The sequence below is a fragment of the Macaca mulatta genome, chromosome 20 (genome assembly GCF_049350105.2).
Source record: "Macaca mulatta isolate MMU2019108-1 chromosome 20, T2T-MMU8v2.0, whole genome shotgun sequence".
Classification (NCBI taxonomy): Eukaryota; Metazoa; Chordata; class Mammalia; order Primates; family Cercopithecidae; genus Macaca; species Macaca mulatta.
In genome coordinates, this window is record NC_133425.1 from 22911111 (window position 1) to 22926825 (window position 15715).

Sequence of the window (15715 nt, forward strand, 5' to 3'; positions counted from 1 at the left end):
GCTAATTTCTGTGTTTTTTGTAGAGATGAGGGTCTCACCATGTTGCCCAGCCTTGTCTCAAACTCCTGGCCTCAAGCGATCCTCCCACCTCGGCCTTCCAAAGTGCTGGGATTACAGGCGTGAGCCACCAGGCTCGGCCAGAAAGTTCTTTTTCATAACTCACAGCTAAACCAGAGAGCCTGAGCCCCAACTCCAGAGAAATTCCCTTCCCCTGCTTTCCCAAGGGAGCCTGGGAATCCCCTCTCTGGTTTTTGCAAGAGGATGGACAGAATGACGTGTTGCTTGCCTCTCCCTTTCGGAGCCCCTCCAAGGAGGAAACGAAGGGTGGAAAGCAGAGAGTCGGGGAAGGCATTGTCTGTGGTGGAACCTGCCCTGCAGCTGATGCTGTTTCTTTTAGGAACTTCACGTCCATCTTCTACCCTCACTATGGTAACTGTTACATCTTCAACTGGGGCATGACAGAGAAGGCACTTCCTTCGGCCAACCCTGGACCTGAATTTGGTGAGTTTTGGTTTATCCTGGGGCCAGAGCCAAGAGGCTTTAACCACCCCTATGATGTGGGACTGAAATACCATCAGCTGTTGCAGGGTGGGCCTGAGGGGGGACTAATGCGGCATCAAGCGGAGTGACCACTACTGAGGCTCTGCTGTGTGCCAGGGGAGGCCAGGCCAGGCGCTTCCTCAGCCATTCCCTCCTGCAATGCTCAGAATCCCTGGGGTAGCAACTGGTGTTCCCGTTTTGCTGATGAGCAAAGTGAGGATTTGGAAGCAGCACAGCTTCGTGGTCAAGAGCTCAAGGTTCAGCCAGGCATGGTGGCTGATGCCTGTAATCCCAACACTTTGGGAGGCCGAGGTGGGAGGATTGTTTAAGCCCAGGAGTTCGAGACCAGCCTGGGCAATAAGGTGAAACCCCATCTCTTAAAAAAAGTACAAAAATTAGCGAGGCATGATGACACGTACCTGTAGTCCCAGCTACTCAGGAGGCTGAGGCAGGAAGATTGCTTGAGCTGGGGAGGTCAAGGCAGCAGTGAGCCATGATCGCACCACTGCAGCCCCACCATTTATTTGCAGGGTGTTCCTGAGCTCCAGAGCAACCTTCTCAAAGCCTTAGTCTCCCCATTCATACATTAGTATATAGTAGCAGAGCAGAGCATTTAGTATAGTAAATCGAATCTACCTTGTGAGCCATTATGATGAGTAAATAGTATATGCCTTGTGAGTCATTATGATGCAATGTGGTAAATTGTTTCAACTGCCTAGGAAGTAGGAAATGCTCCATATACGCTGAGTATTCTGAGCAGTTTTTAAACAACTTGTCCAGGATCATGCAGTTAATACATGGACCAAAAGACATTGCATGTTCTTACCTGTAAGTGGGAGCTAAATGGTGTGCACAGGTGGACACACAGTGTGGAAGGATGGACATCGGAGACTTAGAGCATGGGAGGGTAGGAGGCAGGTGAGGGGCAAGAAATTAATGAGAACAGTATATAGGATTCCAGTGAAGTTTACACTAAAAGCCTAGACTTCACCACTGTACAATAACTCCATGTAACAAAAGTGTGCTTGTACCACTCACATTTATACAAATTTGAAAAAGAAAAGAAACACATAACACTTAGTCTCTTAGTCCCTCTGCCCCTCTGGTGTACAGTTTTGGTTTTTTGTTTGTTTGTTTGTGACAGGGTCTCGCTCTGTCGCCCAAGCTGGAGTGCAATGACATGGTCACAGCTCACTGCAGCCTCGACCTCCTGGTCTCAGGTGATCCTCCCTCCTCAGCCTCCTGAGGAGCTGGGACTGCAGGTGGCTAATTTTCTGTAGAGATGAGGTTTCCTCCTGTTGCCCAGGCTGGTCTCGAACTCCTGGGCTCAAGCAATCTGCCCTCCTTGGCCTCTCAAAGTACTGGGATTACAGATGTGTTCCACTGTGCCCGGCTGTACAATTCTTAAAGAAAGACAGAGACACACAGAAGCTGAAGGAGTCCATGGAAGTGAGGAAATGGGGCATGGGGGATGACGGCTCCCCCTCCCTCGGGGCTCAGGTGTTGCATTGACCGCTAGAGAAGGGCTGGTGGACTCAGGCTGGCTGTGGTTTTTGGGCTTGTGAGCCAGGCACAGGTGGGAGTGGATCCCTCCTCCCATCTTTCAGGTTCTGATCTCTGCAGCCACCAAGAGGCAGGCTGTCATTCAGCGACCGTCAGGGCCGCTGGCCAAGAGTGGGGCAGGTGAGCTGAGTGCCTTTCACTTAGCCCCCGTGCTGCTGAGAGCACTGTCACAGAGGTGCCAGTCAACTTACTTCCAGACGCAGATGATTATAGTCAGGCAGCCAGCTGCTGTGTAAGAAGCCCAGCAAAAGCACTTCCTCACTGGAAGACCTCAGACAAGTCCTTTCATTTCTCTGTGCCTCAGTTTCTCCATCTGTAAATGGGGACAATACTAGTACCTCCATCATGTGGCCCTTGTGAGCATCCAAGGAACTCATGTTTCTTTTATTTTATTTTTGGAGATGGAGTCTCGCTCACGCTCAGGTTGGAGTGCAGTGATGTGATCTTGGCTCACTGCAACCTCCGCCTCCGGGGTTCAAGCGATTCTGCCTCAGCCTCCCCAGTAACTGGGATTACAGGCATGCGCCACAATGTCCAGCTAATTTTTGTATTTTTTCTTTTCTATTTTGATACGGAGTTTTGCTCTGTCATCCCCGCTGAAGTGCAGTGGTGCAATCTCAATTCACTACAACTTCTGTCTCCCAGGTTCAAGCAATTCTCCTGCCTCAGCCTCCCAAGTAGCCGGGATTTCAGGAGCCTGCCACCATGCCTGGCTAATTTTTGTATTTTTAGTAGAGACGGGGTTTCACAATGTTAGCCAGGCTGGTCTTGAACTCCTGACCTCAAGTGATCTGCCTGCTTCAGCCTCCCAAAGTGCTGGGATTACAGGTGTGAGCCACCGTGCCCGGCCAAGGAGCTCACATTTAATGAAGCCCTTAGCAAAGCACCCAGGAGGCAGCAAGTACTCAACCAGCCCTTACTGTCTTAACCAGACAGACTCAGCTCCACATAGCTCAGGACTGTGGTGCGTGGGAGACTGGGTCCAGTCCCTTCCCTTGATAACAGTCAAGTGGGGAAGGAAGACAGACAATAAAAGAAGAATCACACAAATGAGGCAGGTACTCAGAAGGAAAGTTCCAGGGCTAAGGAGAGCGTACAACCAAGACCCTGACACCTCGTCTGAGCCATCAGGGAAGGTTTCTGGAGGAAGTGATGCTGGTTGAGATCTGAAGGAAGAGCACGTGTTTCTAGGGGGAAGGGAAGTGGCAGAGACAGCATTCCAGAGCGAGGGAATAGCACTCCAGATTGAGGAATAGCACTCCAGATTGAGGAATAGCACTCCAGATTGAGGAATAGCACTCCAGATTGAGGAACAGCATTCCAGGTGAGAGAACAGCATTCCAGAGCAAGAAACAGCATTCCAGGTGAGGGAACAGCACTCCAGAGTGAGGGAACAGCATTTGCAAAGGCACAGCAGGAGGAAGGTGTGCAGAAGCTCGGAGGCATTGAACGGTGACAGCGAGGGCACCTGTGGTGTGAGGCAGGGTGGTGTGGGTGGGCCATGGCCATGCCGTGCCTCCTAGATCTACCTCCTGATCAGAAAAGAGATCATGGAGAGGCAAGAGACACCCAGGGAGGAGGCTACGTCAGAGCCTGCCTTGGAGATGATGGGGCTTTGCAGAAGGCAAGCAATATTTGAGTACTGAGTTTTTGCAAAGTGGAGCCAGCCTCCTTGGCGGTCCCTGGAGGTCCCCTGGCTGGAGGGAGCTTGGAGAAGTGGGTAGTGGGGTCTCCTTTCTGCCTCAGGAACAAGTTCAGGCAGCCCTCACCTCACCCTCCCCACAGGCCTGAAGTTGATCCTGGACATAGGCCAGGAAGACTACGTCCCCTTCCTCGCGTCCACGGCTGGGGTCAGGCTGATGCTTCACGAGCAGAGGTCATACCCCTTCATCAGAGACGAGGGCATCTATGCCATGTCGGGGACAGAGACGTCCATCGGGGTACTCGTGGTATGTCCAGAGCCCAAGGGCAGTCCTAGAGGGTCTGAGGGTGGGGGCCCACCTGTCCAGGGCCAACTTCCCTTGGCCTGGGAGGAGGAGATCCGGGCCCCCCAGCCCTGGCCTGCCTTCCTTTTGGCTGGAACCCCCTCAGGGTGGCCAAGCTTTAGGGGAAGGTGAGCCCTCTGGCGCCCCCTCTGGCACTTGCAGGGGTCCACAGCCCTCTATCCCCGCATGCTTGATGGAAGGCAGGCGCAGAAAGGGTTTCCTGGAGCGACCAGGGCCCCTCTCAAGCAACCCCTCTAAACCCAGGACAAGCTTCAGCGCATGGGGGAGCCCTACAGCCCGTGCACCGTGAATGGCTCCGAGGTCCCCGTCCAAAACTTCTACAGTGACTACAACACGACCTACTCCATCCAGGTGGGAAGGCGGCGCACACCTCATGCCCCAGGGCCCCTGTCCGGGTTTATGGGGCGGAGACCTCAGTCCTCCGGGAGAACTGGCCCCAGCAAGGCTGGCTCTGCTGGGCTTTTGTAGGTGGCCACGGGGCACCCCTGGGCCTGTGGGACCAGTCACCTTCCTGAGCTCTCTCACCAGGGCCTAGGACTGGCCACTTCTCATCCCCACTTGAGCAGGTGTGCCCTTGGGGACGCCCAGGGGAATATAGGGATCTTACTCTGGGGTTTCCCGAGATGAAAACAAAAAATAGCAGCTAACACCATCAAGCTTTCACTGCGTGTGAAATACTGTGCTAAGGGCTGGAACACATTCCATCATCGTTTAGTCTTTCAACCCCCTCCCCACATGAATCCATAATATACTAATGACAGCAGCATTTATTGATAAACTAATAATAGCAGGCTTACCATGTGTTAGGCAGTCACTGTTGTAAGTAATTTACATACATTACATCATTTAACTTTCACAACAACCCTAAGATGTAGATGCTATTATCATTCCCATTCTAGGAATGAGGAAATTGGGATTGGCAGACCCCAGTTCAAATGCATCATCAATTTACCTAAGAAATCCCCCTACTTTTTTTTTTTCTTAAGATGGAGTTTCACTCTGTCACCCAGGCTGGAGTGCAGTTGCATGATCTCAGCTCACTGCAACCTCCGCCTCAGGTTCAAGCAATTCTCTGCCTCAGCCTCCCAAGAAGCTGGGATTACAGGCGCCTGCCACCACACCAGCTAATTTTTCTGTATTTTTAATAGAGACAGGGTTTCACCAAGTTGGCCAGCTGGTCTTGAACTCCTGACCTTGTGATCCACCCGCCTTGGCCTCCCAAAGTCCTGGGATAACAAGCATGAGCCACCATGCCCGGTCTTTATTATTATTATTTTTAAAGAGATAACCAGGCATGCTGGCTCACGCCTGTAATCCCAGCACTTTGGGAGGCCAAAGCAGGTGGATCACACTTGAGGTCAGGAGTTCAACACCAGCCTGGCCAACATGGTAAAACCCCATCTCTACTAAAAAATACAAAAAAAAAAAAAATTTAGCCAGGCGTGGTGGCACACGACTGTAGTCCCAGCTACGCAGGGGGCTGAGGCAAGAGAATTGCTTGAACCTGGGAGGTGGAGGTTGCAGTGAGCTGAGATCATGCCACTGCACTCCAGCCTGAGTGACAGAGCGAGACCCTTGTCTCAAAAAATAAAATAATAAAATAAAAAAGAGAGACAGGGTCTTGCTCTGTCACCCAGGCTGAAGTGCAGCGGTGCCATCATAGCTCACTGCAGCTTTGAACTCTTGGATTCAAGTGATCCTCCTGCCTTAGCCTCCCTAGTAGCCAGGACCACAGGCATGAGCTACTGTGCCTGGCTAATTTCTTAATTTTTAAAATTTTTTGCAGAGACAGAGTCTTGCTATGTTGCCCAGGCTAGTCTCGAACTCCTGGGCTCAAGCAGTCCTCCCACTCTGGCCTCCCAAAATGCTGGGATTATAGGCATGAGCCACTGCACCCACTGGAAGTCCCTCTTTGTATCTGCCCTCAATCCTCTTTGCTGTAGCTGGCAGCTTCCTTCTTGTCCTGATCTCCAGAGTTAACCCAGACCTGCCCCTAGTCCTGGCCCCCTTGGAGAGGGCAGATTGAATCCTTGCAAAGGTGACAAAAATGACCACTCGCTGATACTTCCTCTCCAGCCCAGTCTGCGTTGGCAGATCAGTGCACTGAGGCATAACAAGAGGGCAGCCCAATGCCAGCCTCAGTGTCTGGGTGCCCGAGCATGGCATGGTTTGCCTTTCCCTGTAGTCACAGGAAATGACCCTCCTGGTGCCCACCTGCCCACCCATTGCTTGGCTGGTTTGGCCACCTCGCGTCTGGAGGGACTTCTGCCCATTATGGAGAACTCTAGCCGTCATCTGAGCCTCTGGAGGGACAGACAGACAGACAGAGCAGTACAGGGAGGTGGGAAACATGGAGAAGAAGGCGCCAGCCCCAGAAACTTCATTCCAGGAAAACTGCGCTTCTCGTTTCTTCCGGTGTGGTAGCCACTCAGGCCAGAAAACTTAGCCAAGAGCCAGGCCCTGATCGGGAGCTCTGCCCATCCCCATGGCCACTCCAACCAGGAGCCGGCTTGAGCCCACCCCACCCTCCGTCACAGGGCCTGGGAAGGACTCCCGCTTTCCAGATGAGACAGAGAGGTCTACAAGAATATAAGACACCTTGGTGGGGCACGGTGATGCACACCTGTAGTCCCAGCTACTCAGAGGCTGAGGCGGGAGGATCGCTTGAGCCCAGGAGTTTGAGGATGCAGAGAGTTACGATCACTCCACTGCACTCCAGCCTGGGCGACAGAGTGAGACCCTGTCTCAGGAAAAATACAAAAAAAAAAAAAAAGTAAAAAAGAGGCTGGGCGCGGTGGCTCACGCCTGTAATCCCAACACTTTGGGATGTCAAGGTGGGTGGGTCCCCTGAGGTCAGGAGTTTGAGATCAGCCTGGCCAACATAGTGAAAGTTGGTCTCTGCTAAAAATACAAAAATTAGCCAGGTGTGGTGGCACGTGCTTGTAATCCCAGCTACTCGGGAGGCTGAGGCGGGAGAATCACTTGAACCCTGGAGGTTGAGGTTGCAGTGAGCCGAGATCATGCCACAGCACTCCAGCCTGAGCGACAGAGCAAGACTCCATCTCAAAAAAAAAAAAAAAAGAATGTGAAACACTTGCTGGAAACCCAGCTCTGGCTCCTCCTGGCCATGCCATTTAATCTGCCATCCAGCCCCGATTTCCTGCCCTCAGGAAACCACAGACTCATTAGGGACAATAGAAAGGCAACACATAGGGACCTGAGACGGAGACGCAGGAGGAGCAGAAGGGGACTCAGGGGCGCAGGTGTGGAGGGCGGGGCTGAGTGGAGAGAGGTAGGGAGATGCTGGCCAGGGCTGTATCCAGGAGCCCAGGGTAGTCAGGACCTAAGAAACTGGATAGACAATGAAACACCAAGAACCGCTGCCTCCATCCGTGCAGTGCTTCCCGAGAACCTGATGTGGCCCTGAATCCTCCCTCCCAACCTCAGGAGACAGGTGTCCTCCACACCCTATTTCACCTATGAGTAAACCGAGCCCCAGAGGGTCATGACTCGCCCTAGGACACATAGCTGGTCTCTGAGTGGACTGAAACCAGGTCAGAATGACCTGAAAGCCCAGTATGTTGGGGCCGAGTGAGTTGAGACTCATCACATCCAGCCTCCCGGAGGCTGCCCAGGAGCCTTCTTCTTCCTCGCCCCACCAGGAGATGTTCTGCAGACCAGTGGGCCACTCACTTCCTCTGTCATTGACTGTGCGTCAGGACGCTCAGCGATCATCCTTCTCCTGGCTTTCCCTGGGCATTTCCCTCTGGGAGGAAGGAACGCAGAGCTAGCCTGCCTGGCTTCCTTGGCAGCCTATCAGGGTGCATCTGTGTCAAGTGCTTGGACGGAGGCTGGCATCCTCATAATGAGAGCTCTCTGAGCATTGGCTTTATTATCAGGAGCAAGCTGCTCTTCCCCATGGTGAAGGGTGAGGACCCCAGCTCTGAATGGTGAGACCTGGGATACTGGGGTCTGGCCTAGGTCCCTCTGCAGGGTCCAGGGACCTGCTGGGAAGCCCAAAAGCGTCCAGGACTGTGGGGTCTGTAGCTGCAGCCAGTCATCTCAGCACAGCTTCTCAGCCCTGGAGCACCTCCGCCAGCTCCCCCAGCTCCCTTAACCTGGGCATCACTTCTCTGGACACCCCGGTGCTAGGATGGGGACATCACTGACCGTGCCTGTGTTCTCTCCTTATGAACCCCCTACCCCCCACAGGCCTGTCTTCGCTCCTGCTTCCAAGACCACATGATCCGTAGCTGCAAGTGTGGGCACTACCTCTACCCACTGCCCCGTGGGGAGAAATACTGCAACAACCGGGACTTCCCAGACTGGGGTGAGCGGGGACACAGGGGGATCGGCACTCCAGCCACCTGGGGCCACAGAGGCTCTGACCATAGAGGAGCGGGCAGAGCTCAGTGCCCTCAGCAGAGTCCAGAGATGTGCCCAGGGTGGCTCCTCCGCAGTCTGAGGTCCCTCCTACAATCCCTTCCCAGGCCTCCTTTCTGCAGGAACCCAGCCTTCTCTCTGCTCCTCAATTTCATGAAGCATGGGCTTGAAACACATAGGCATAGGGTGCACGTGTCCTTGTGGGCCTGTGTCTGTGTGCCAAATGCTCGCACACGCGCAACCCTAGGCATGTGGCTGCTGGCGAGTGTGTGCTTGCACTCATGTTTTCAAGTGCACACATGCAAAGGCATTTCCGTGCTTGCGTCCAAACGCACAGGAGCCGTTCGTGAGTGTGGTGGGTTGCTGTGTGTAGGTTTATGCACAGGCACAAATCACTTCCAGGGTCTGCATTTGTACACTCTGGCTTTAGTGCACTCGTGTGTATGTGTGTGTGTGTGCACGTGCATGTATGGATAAGGCCATGCGTCCCTCTTCAGCATGTGTGTTGATGTCTGTGTGGGTTCACTGGGTCTCTCTGCAAGGCGCTGGGTGGGAGGGGAGGGTGAGGAAGCCATTAGCATGATGGTGGCCTCCAAGGACTCGAAACCTGAAGTCACAGCGGGAAGAAGAGCCCTGCTGGGCTCACAAGCAATTTAACTGGGGCCTGGGCGCCCTGACGGTCTGGAGTCCAACCACCGATGAATGTTGTCAGCAGGGTGCGGTGGCTCATGCTTGTAATCCTAACACTTTGGGAGGCTGCGACAAGATGATCAATTGAGGCCAGGAGTTCGAGACCAGCCTGGCCAACATGGCAAAGCCCCATCTCTAGAAAAAGAAAAAAAGAAAAGAGAAGAAAAAAAAAAGTAAAAGAGAGAATAAAAAGAATGCTGTCAGCAGGAGACTCACCACTTACAACCAACACAAACCAAACGGGAAAACGTTATTCCTTCCAGTCACCCACCCTTTGTTCATGACCCCATAACCCCATCCCCCAGGCAGGGATGGGGATGGCCGGCAAAAGGAAAGCTGCTCTGACCGGCCTGAGCTGGGACCCAGGCCAGACAGGGGTGAAATGGCTGGAGGTCAGGGGCTGGGTAGGGAGTGGTGATTTTTCATGACACCTCTTCCCGCCACCTAACCACAGGGCCAGGAGAGCAGAGGGGCCAGCCAGAGGCTCGGCAGGGGACAGGGGCTAGAAAGCCCCCTCCAACCTCTTGGCCACCTCTCTGTCTCCTGCACAGCCCATTGCTACTCAGATCTGCAGATGAGCGTGGCGCAGAGAGAGACCTGCATTGGCGTGTGCAAGGAATCCTGCAAGTGAGTGCAGGTGGGTGGGCACAGCAGCGGGTGGGCATGGAGGGGCATCACTGGCAGGGACCGCAACAGGCCTGACCTTCTCTTTCAGTGACACCCAGTACAAGATGACTATCTCCATGGCTGACTGGCCTTCTGAGGCCTCTGAGGTGAGACAGTTGGGGGCCGAGTTCCTGGCCCTCAGCTTTGGGCTGGTGACAAGTCTGGGCATAAGATGTGGGCTTGGCCGGGCGCGGTGGCTCAAGCCTGTAATCCCAGCACTTTGGGAGGCCGAGACGGGCGGATCACGAGGTCAGGAGATCGAGACCATCCTGGCTAACACGGTGAAACCCCGTCTCTACTAAAAAATACAAAAAACTAGCCGGGCGCGGTGGCGGGCGCCTGTAGTCACAACTACTCGGGAGGCTGAGGCAGGAGAATGGCGTGAACCCGGGAGGCGGAGCTTGCAGTGAGCTGAGATCCGGCCACTGCACTCCAGCCCGGGCGGCAGAGCGAGACTCCGTCTCAAAAAAAAAAAAAAAAAAAAAAAAAAAAAAGATGTGGGCTATTTGGAAATTTGGAGGGGGTGCCTTTTTCCCTTCTTCTCTCTTTCCCTCCTTCCTTCCTTTGTCTGCTTTATTTCTTCCTTCCATCTTCATTCATTCCTTCCTTCCTTCCTCCCTTCCTTTTCCCTTCCTTTCTTCCTTCTCCCTTCCTTCCTCCCTCCCTCACTTCTCCCTTCCTTCTTCCTTCCTTCGTCCCTTCTTCCTTCCTTCATTCCTTCTCCTTCCCTTCTTCCTTCTTTCCTTTCTCCCTCCCTTCTCCCTTCCTTCTTTCCTTCCTTTCTTTCTCCCTCCCTTCTCATTTCCTTCCTTCCTTCTGTCCTTCCTTCCTTCTTTTCTTCCTTCCTTCCTTCTCCCTCCCTCCTTCCCTGTTTCCTTCGTTCCTTCATTCCTTCCTTCCTTCCTCTTTTCTTCCTTCCTCCCTTTCTTCGTCCCTCCCTGCTTCCTTCTTTCCTTCCTTCCTTCTTTCCTTCCACCAATATTCTCCCAGGCAGTGTGCTATGTACACAACACAGAATTAGACAGACATAATCCTTTTAATAGGAGAAGGCCAAGATCACAAACAGAAATAAAATCATTTCAAAGTGTGATTATGGCTGTGAAATAAATAAACAGGTGATGGGAGAGAGTAACTGGGGGAAACTACTTTATTTTTGTATTTTTACTTTATTTTTTATTTTTGGAGACAGGGGCTTGCTCTGTCGCCCAGGCTGGAGTGCAGTGGTATGATCACAGCTCACTGAAGCCTCGAACTCCTGGGCTTAAGTAATCCTCCTGCTTTAGCTGTGGTCCTCAGCTGGGACCACAGGCATATGCCACCAGGCCTGGCTATATGTTAAACTTTTTAAAGAGATGGAGTCTCGCTATGTTGCCCAGGCTGGTCTTGAACTCCTGGCCTTAGGCAATCCTCCCACACCAGCTCTCCCAAAATGCTGGGATTACAGGCATGAGCCACCATGCCCACCCTCTGGGAAAGCACGTTAGATAGCGTGGTCAAGGAAGGTCTCTCTAAGAAGGTGACATTGGAGCTGACACCTGGAGGCAGAGGCTGAGTCAACATGGGCAGAGCTGAGGAGGATTCCAGGCAGAGGGAGCAGGAAGCATGAGGACCAGAGGTGGGAAAGAGCCGGGCAGGGTGGCCAGGCCCACCGGGGAAGAGTCTGGAGACCCGAGTCCCTTCTTCCCCAGAACAGCAGCCACAGCTTCCACTACACCCTTCCTCTTGCTCCCCATCCAAATTGTGATTCCCCCAGGGGCCTTGGGAAGGGACAGGGCTGTGGTCTACCTCCCCCAGGGAGCAGGGCCATGACTGGGAGGGATGCTGCAGATGGCAACTTTTGCAGCCGCCTTCTTGGGTTCCAGGACTGGATTTTCCACGTCTTGTCTCAGGAGCGGGACCAAAGCACCAATATCACCCTGAGCAGGTGAGCCTGAGCCTGGGCGGGGCTGGGGAAGCAGGGAAGAGGGTCCAGAAACTCGGGGCAGGAGTTTGGACACAGGACAGCTCCTCAGACACCTTCTCACATGGGTCAGACCCAGGAGCAAGTCTCCAGGAGGAGGCACTAGGAGTGAGAGAGAGGAAAGGCAGCCACGGGGACTCTGAGTCTACCAGCTGCTAAGGAGGAGCCTGTGTTTCCCTCTGTCACTGTCCACCCAGCCATCCAATCATCCTCCATCCTCCACCCACACACCCAGCATCCTCCACCCATTCATCCTCCATCATCCACCCATGCACCCAGCCATCCTCCACCCATTCATCCTCCATTCTTTCACCCACGAACCAGGCATCCTCCACCCATTCACCCTCCATCATCCACCCATGCACCGAGCCATCCTCCACCCATTCATCCTCCATTCTCCTACCCACGCACCCAGCCATCCTCCACTCATTCATCCTCCATCATCCACCCACACACCCAGCCATCCTCCACCCATTCATCCTCCATCATCCACCCCCACACCCAGCATCCTCCACTCATTCATCCTCCATCATCCACCCACACACCCAGCCATCCTCCACCCATTCATCCTCCATCATCCACCCCCACACCCAGCATTCTCCACCCATTCATCCTCCATCATCCACCCACGCACCCAGCCATCATCCACCCTTCCATTCTCCCACCCGCACACCCAGCCATCCTCCAGCCATTCATCATCCATTCTCCCACCCACGCACCCAGCCATCATCCACCCATTCATCCTCCATCTTCCACCCACACACCCAGCATCCTCCACCCATTCATCCTCCATCATCCACCCATGCACCGAGCCATCCTCCACCCATTCATCCTCCATTCTCCCACCCACACACCCAGTCATCCTCCACTCATTCATCCTCCATCCTCCACCCACACACCCAGCCATCCTCCACCCATTCATCCTCCATCATCCACCCACACACCCAGCATTCTCCACCCATTCATCCTCCATCAACCACCCATGAACCCAGCCATCCTCCACCCATTCATCCCTCCATCATCCACCCTTCCATTCTCCTACCCACACACCCAGCCATCCTCCAGCCATTCATCATCCATTCTCCCACCCACGCACCCAGCCATCCTCCACCCATTCATCCTCCATTCTTCCACCCACGCATCCAGCCATCCTCTACCCATTCATCCTCCAGACTCGCACCCACACACCCAGCATCCTCCACCCATTCATCATCCATTCTCCCACCCACGCACCCAGCCATCCTCCACCCATTCATCCTCCATCATCCACCCCTCCATTCTCCCACCCGCACACCCAGCCATCCTCCATTTATTCATGGATCTCTCCATCCACTCAACAAAAACATTAGTTGAGCACAAGAAAGACACACAGTCCAAGCTAGCAGGAGTTCAGGGGGCAAATATATGCAAAAAGGGCTTAAGGAGAGGAGGGTCTGAGTACAGCAGGGAAGGAGCCTTAGTCTGCCTGAGAGATAAGGGAGGTCTGCATAGGGAGGTGGCTTTGCGTGAACTCTCCAAGGAGCAGTAAGTGCTGTTCAAATAAGAAGAGGCACCAATGTCCAGGCAGAAGACAAAGCTTGGAACCCTGGAGACACGAGATAGCACAGCCTTTCTGAGGACCACCACGTGGGAGGGGAAGCCCACACAGCCACCCCTTTCTGTCCCAGGTGCAGTGAAGGTGCTCATGGCTCAGTGAAGAGCTCTGTGCAGAGTCACTGCGTGTAACCCGGGCCACCCTGAGGGTACAAAGTGGGGAGCTCGGAGCAGATCTTTGGGGCTGTCCCAGGCCAGAGTGTCCTGTAGGGAACTGATAGGCAAGGGGTGGAGGAAGGGGGCCATAGGACGGGTGCTGGGTGGAGATGCCCAGAGGGGCTGGGAAGGGCTGCACTTGCAATTCTTGTTTGGACTTCACCACTCATGGGAGCATGCATGAGAGAAGCTCAGGATAGAGGAGGGCTGGGGCGGCCATTCCTTGGCTGCCTTCCTGTGTGTGTTCACGTGTGCATGTGTGCATGGGTGTGTGGGTGCATGTGGGTGCATACGTGTGTGCATACATGCGGGTGTGTGTGCATACATGTGGGTGTGTGTGCACATGCATGTGTGTGCATGTGTCTATGTACACGCATGTGTCTGTCTGTCTGTCTGGAAGGGGGATACATTAGTCCTGGCCCTTCTCGCTGCCTCCTGCAGGAAGGGAATTGTCAAGCTCAACATCTACTTCCAAGAATTTAACTATCGCACCATTGAAGAATCAGCAGCCAATAACGTGAGTTTAGGAGGCTCCTGATACCCCAGAGCTGCCCTGCCCTGACCCCTGCACCCTGAGGGTGGGGGAAGGGTTCTGAGCCCTATGGAGGGATTAGGAGATCCCCAAAGCAGTCCCAAGTTATTCCCCTGGGCCAAGATGGTCACCGCCTCCCATTCCCACCCAAGAATCACCTCCCAGGAACCTGTGAGTCTGGGCTAGAGGCAAGAATGTGTGGCCTGAGCCCACCCCAGCTCCCCGTTCCCCACAGCTCGTCTGGCTGCTCTCAAATCTGGGTGGCCAGTTTGGCTTCTGGATGGGGGGCTCTGTGCTGTGCCTCATCGAGTTTGGGGAGATCATCATCGACTTTGTGTGGATCACCATCATCAAGCTGGTGGCCTTGGCCAAGAGCCTCCGGCAGCGGCGAGCCCAAGCCAGCTACTCCGGCCCACCGCCCACGGTGGCTGAGCTGGTGGAGGCCCACACCAACTTCGGCTACCAGCCTGACACGGCCCCCCGCAGCCCCAACACCGGGCCCTACCCCAGTGAGCAGGCCCTGCCCATCCCGGGCACCCCGCCCCCCAACTATGACTCCCTGCGTCTGCAGCCACTGGACGTCATCGAGTCTGACAGTGAGGGTGATGCCATCTAACCCTGCCCCTGCCCACCCCAGTGGCTTGAACTCACTGAGCAGCCGAGACTGTTGCCCGAGGCCTCACTCTATGGTGCCCTCTCCAAAGGGTGGAGAGGGTAGCTCTCCAGGCCAGAGCTTGTGTCCTTCAACAGAGAGGCCAGCAGCAACTGGCCCGTTCCTGGCCAAGGGCTCCGTAGGATCACGGTGCTGGTGCAGGATGCAGGAATTAGTTGTATCTTCACCTGGTTCCTACCCTTGTCCCTACCTGGCCTGATCCTGGTCCCGGCCAGGCCCTGGAGACCCCTCAGAACACCTTCTCCTGGTGGCAGACCACTTCCCTCCCAGTGCCAGTCTCCGTCCACCCCAGAGAGGAACAGGCAGGCGGGCCATATGGTCTTCTCCTTCCGGGCCTCGGCTGGCCTCTGGGGCAGGGGTGGTGGAGAGATGGAAGGGCATCAGGTGTGGGGACCCTGCCAGGTGGCACCTAATTTACTCTAGAAAATAAACGCAGAAAACACTGAGTCCAGCTGTGTTCTTCATTTGACTGGGCAGCCGGGGTGCCCTGATGGCAGAAGGGCATCCGTAATGGCTTGAGAGAGACCAAAATTGGTTTAAGGGAAAGGGTCTCAAGCCCCTCCTTCCACTGCCAGCTCCCAGGCCAACACTCATTAGCCCCTGCCTGGGTTGTGCGCCCATCTCTGACCCAGTCAGTGTGGCCAGCTAGATAAGCTGCTCTGATTGGTCACACCTGAATTCATCTGCCCAGACCTGAAGCCAGTTTGGCCCCCAGGAGAATCACATGGTCCAAGGGTGGCGGGGGCACAGTTCCCAGGGTTGCCAGATAACAATCAGGCTGCTTGGTTGAATTTGAATTTCAGATATACAAACTGAATTTTTATTATTATTTTTTTGAGATGGAGTCTCGCTCTCGTCGCCCAGGCTGGAGTACAGTGGCGCGATCTCGGCTCACTGCAACCTCTGCCTCCTGGGTTCAAGTGATTCTCGTGCCTCAGCCTCCTGAGTAGTTG

At 54.3% G+C, this 15715-nt stretch overlaps 1 protein-coding gene across 3 annotated transcripts in view; it reads left to right on the forward strand.

The window, feature by feature from the left end:
* Positions 1-15208, forward strand: part of SCNN1B (sodium channel epithelial 1 subunit beta) — an 88203-nt gene extending 72995 nt beyond the window's left edge. For 2 of the 3 annotated variants that reach the window (XM_001093933.5, XM_077986525.1), the window contains exons 5-13: positions 398-501; positions 3889-4052; positions 4353-4460; positions 8322-8439; positions 9734-9809; positions 9898-9955; positions 11711-11772; positions 13999-14074; positions 14325-15208. In XM_001093933.5, coding sequence (XP_001093933.3) covers positions 398-501; positions 3889-4052; positions 4353-4460; positions 8322-8439; positions 9734-9809; positions 9898-9955; positions 11711-11772; positions 13999-14074; positions 14325-14705 — 1147 coding nt within the window. In that variant the 3' untranslated portion in view covers positions 14706-15208. The remainder of the gene's footprint in view (positions 1-397; positions 502-3888; positions 4053-4352; positions 4461-8321; positions 8440-9733; positions 9810-9897; positions 9956-11710; positions 11773-13998; positions 14075-14324) is intronic. The other variant, XM_077986526.1, reaches the window with a different exon arrangement.
* Positions 15209-15715: the final 507 nt, after the last annotated feature.